A 4,062-nucleotide genomic window follows, 5' to 3' on the forward strand; every position below is an offset into this window, starting at 1 on the left:
GGTGCGCGCGCGCCGCCGAGCGCTGGCAGGTGCGGCTGGGTCGAGCAGCCCGCGCCAGGCGCTGGGGCACAGCGGAGGCGGGGCTCGCAGCTTGCGTGAGCGTGCTGGGTCGGCAAAGGAGCGCTTGGCGCGACACCACCGATGGGCGAGATCGGCACCAGCTCTATCCACCTCTTTTCAAGCTGCACCTGACACGTCCTCTTGTTTATAAGTGGTGGCAATTATTACGAGTGATAGATTCAAGAGATGCTTATTCTTTACAGCAAGGTGTGGTATACAAATGCAGGAGGCCAGCAGCAGACAGCAGGGTGGTACGCCGCACGCGCGGGTTTCAATCAGCAGCTGGTGAGCAGCCACATAAATGGCTGTCTCATGTGTATTGTTTGAGAATTGTCAAAACTTTCTGTGTGCTGCAAAGCGTCAAAAAGGTACGGCGCTGCGGCTGCACGCGTGCCGCGGGCCTCGTCACACTGGCTGGGGCTGCTGCATCGAAACACCTGCCACAGCTCCATAGGCGACAGGGAGCAATCAAGGCCATCGAGAAATTCCCAGCCATCAGGCTGGGTCTATCTACCAAAAAATCTGGAACCCAAACAATTAGACTGGTGGTGGGCCTTCAAAGGCGCCACCTGATATGCCACATGGCATGTGTGGACGGTGATATCACCGCCGCGATCCGCCCACACCGCGTTGCAACGCGTCGCGCGCTGCATGGCGCCGGGGCTATGCCGTTTTGCGGAGTTCTTCCAAGATTGGCCCTGAGAAAGGCGGCGCCGGGGGGCTGGCAAGCTGACCTGCCAGTACGCCGGCGTGGCATCGGCGCTGCCGAACGTGATGCGGCGCGCGCGTCTTCCCACCACGCAGCACCACCATCTCAAAACTGGCGCTGTCGCTAGCAGCCTCGACAAAATCAGAGCGAGCGTCGTCGGCTCTCAGACGCCGACCAGCTTGCCGCGCCCGGTGCGCGACGGCGGGCGCTCGCCGTCGCTCCTGTCGCTAGCCGCTGCGGGCGCCGCTGCCGCCGCGGGGGCGGCGCCCCTGTCGGTGTGGCCGCCGCGGGCGAGGGCCTGCTGCTGCGCCTTTTGCCAAGCGAGCATCTTATTGAGGCCGGCCACGTACGCCCTGGCGGAAGAGATGACAATGTCCACATCAGTGCCCTGGCCTGTTGGTGATGGGAGATGGTGTTAAGACCCCAGATTAAGGGGCGAGAGATGGGGGGGAGTCAGGGTGGCGCGAGGGGGTTAAAGATGGGCGGCAACAGGGACCATGCTTTCTGGAATGGGAGTGGGGGTGTGGCAGAGTCAATTGCAGGGCTGCGACGCCGCCACGGCGGGACCAACATGGTCACAAGAGGACCAGAGGACGCGCGCTATCTCAGGTCCTCTGGGCGAGGGAGGGCTGGCAGGCGCCGACCGCACGCGAACCGCCGGGGCCGGCCCGGCCAGGCGTCGTCGCACCCGCGAAGACGCGCCCGGCGCTGCCGGCCCTGGCCCAGTGGCCGATGTCGCAGTCCATCGATGACGTCACGTCGCGCGCGGCGCCCGGGGGCCTGCGGCATTGGGAGGGGCGCGAGCGCGCGGATCGATAACTGGATGCAACAAAACAACAAGGCTTCAGGAGTGCAACGATAGGGACGCCGCTTGGATGCGTGTGGGCTTTGGTGGTTGCAACGCTGCGGCGCAGCTGCGCGGGATGGCGCTGTGGGGGCCGGCTCAAGCCGCGAGCCTGGGAGCGATAAAGCATCTGAACCATCCCAGGCCCAGCCGCAGCTGGTGACGCAAAGCGCCACCCTCTCTCTGCGTCGGTTGCGAGCACAAGCCCAGCCAAAAGGGGAGGGAACATGGATGTCATGTGATGCAAGGCTCGGGGGCCGCCCTACCTGATGGTGATGTGCGTCGTGACGAGCGCGTCGATGCCCTCCGTGACGCTCTGCACGCTGTAATCGATGAGGGTAGCCTCCGCGTGCATGAGCGCGTCGATTGCCTTGTAGGCGGCGGCGACGGGGCCTGGTCGCAGGGTGGGGACGGTTGCGGTGGTTGGTCCATGGCTGAAGTGCGTGTGTGTGTGTGCGTTATGTGATGTGTGTGTGTGTGTGTGTGTGTGTGTGTGTGTGTGTGTGTGTGTGTGTGTGTGTGTGCAAACGAGCTCGCCCTCACAAGCATGCGCAGGTGCTAGCATTGGGCATTTCGGGCATGCCAAACTTTGAAATTGTGACACCATGTCACGACTATTGTTTGCTTTGAGCTTGCAATGCGGCGTCCGCCGCATGGCCTCACCCGGGCCGCGGCCGATCTCAGAGTACGTGATGCCGTCCGGGCCGTTCATCTTCACGAGGCACGTTTTGGTGCCGTCGCGGCCGCGGACCACCTGGGAGCAGGCGGGCCGGGAAGACAGTGGCTCCTCCGTCAGGTCTGGCCTGGAGGGCGATAGGACTGGCATTCTTGCAGGCGCGCTGCCGTGGTCCACGCTTCGGCGGGCGAATCCCGCTGCTCGTCCCTTGGCGCGGCCTCAACTCATGGAAGCCGCGGGCACATGCCGCAGCCGCAATCGCTGGCCAGCAAAGCAACACACTGAAGTCAATTTTAAATCCGCCACGAGGCCCCGTTTAGCCACCTGCAGGTCCACGAGCTCCCAGCCCTGCGCGGCCGACGCTGACGTGGCCTCGTCCCCCGCCAGCGCCAGCAGGTCGTCGTCAGTGATGACCTTCTTGCCGTCAGCCAGGGCCTGGGGGGGGGGGGAGCAGCCCGCACGCGCTGAATCAGATTACTCCATTTCGTTGAGGTTCACGGTATGTGACAACGGAGTTGGTGGACAGGGGTTTCGCAGCCGTGATCCGCGCAATTCGATCACGCCAAAACCAATGTTGCCCCTCAAGAACGCACACGCAGCTCCCATGCACACACACAAACACATACACAAACAGCGTGCAAACAATTACATGCATTCAACTCCACAAGCGCGCAGCCACACAAGCGCTTACACACACGCGTGCACGCGCGTGTGCGCACACACACACACACACACACACACGGAACAGGTCAAACACCCAACGGCTGTCCCCACCTTGAACCTCTTGAAGAGGTCGTCCAGCTCCTGCTGAGTCAGCGTGAACCCCAGGCCCTTCATGTGCGCCGACAGCGCGTGGCGGCCGCTGTGCTTGCCCAGCACGATGCCTGGTGGGGTTGGCGTCGCGATACACCATTGGAAAGAGGGCAGGATATCGATAAACACTATGCCGCAAGCATTGGATTTGGCAGATAGGCGGCTGGGCCGCCGGCGCATGCTCAAAGGAGCAATGTGCTTGCTGGATGGTGCCTGGAGGTTGGTTCCACGCGATTGCGGCGGGGGTTTATTGCAAACTTTTCTCCACGTGCACGTTGGCCGAAAGCGCCGCTGGTGGCTCATATGGGGGACACCCGTGCTCCTGCAACGCCCTTGCAAACAGCCCGAAACGGCTGCGCGCATGGTGGCATGCGGCGCACCTGCGTCCTCGCCCTTGGGCTGCAGGCCGATGGTTTCAGGTGTCATGATCTGGTACGTCTCCCTGGGGGCGGGGTGTGTGTGTGTATGTGTGTGTGTGTTGAGGCATGGTGGGTGGCGGCAGAAAGACGCAAGGGCGTGGGCGTTGGTGAACCGAGGGAGTCTGAGGTTAGGGGCCGGAGGGGGGTCGCAAAGGAATGGGGCAAATCAGAGCAGACAGGAGGGGTTTGGTCCCACAGGTGAAGGGCCGTCGAAGTCGCGGCTGTCCCCACAGCTGACAGCACACGGCAGGGCGGGCTCGGCCTGCGTGGGTGTTGCGACGCCCACCACCCTGCCCGTCCCACCGCCCCACCAAGTCGATTGTCGCGACAGGCGCGAACCCCTCACCTGTGCTTGAGCATGCCGTCCTGGTGCATGCCGCTCTCGTGGCTGAACGCGTTGGCCCCCACGATGGCCTTGTTGGGCTGGATGACCATGCCGCTGTACTTGGACACCATCTGGCTGGTGGGGTACAGGTGGACAGGGCGGATGCCGGTCCACAGTCCGCCCATTTGGTCCCTGGGGGGGCGGGGGTTGAGGGGG

General features: G+C 63.4%; 1 protein-coding gene across 1 annotated transcript; it reads right to left on the bottom strand.

Annotated features, from left to right (window-relative positions):
- Positions 1-932: 932 nt before the first annotated feature.
- MNEG_7357 (2-isopropylmalate synthase) lies at positions 933-4,031 on the bottom strand (the record flags this gene model as incomplete). Its single annotated transcript, XM_014044173.1, has 8 exons — positions 933-1,162; positions 1,458-1,549; positions 1,880-2,006; positions 2,277-2,367; positions 2,614-2,724; positions 3,064-3,173; positions 3,483-3,544; positions 3,868-4,031. 8 exons carry the CDS (start codon positions 4,029-4,031, stop codon positions 933-935), a joined length of 987 nt encoding a protein of 328 aa, XP_013899627.1.
- Between the last annotated feature and the right edge of the window lie 31 nt (positions 4,032-4,062).

Source organism: Monoraphidium neglectum (genome assembly GCF_000611645.1).
Source record: "Monoraphidium neglectum strain SAG 48.87 unplaced genomic scaffold scaffold01293, whole genome shotgun sequence".
Lineage (NCBI taxonomy): Eukaryota > Viridiplantae > Chlorophyta > Chlorophyceae > Sphaeropleales > Selenastraceae > Monoraphidium > Monoraphidium neglectum.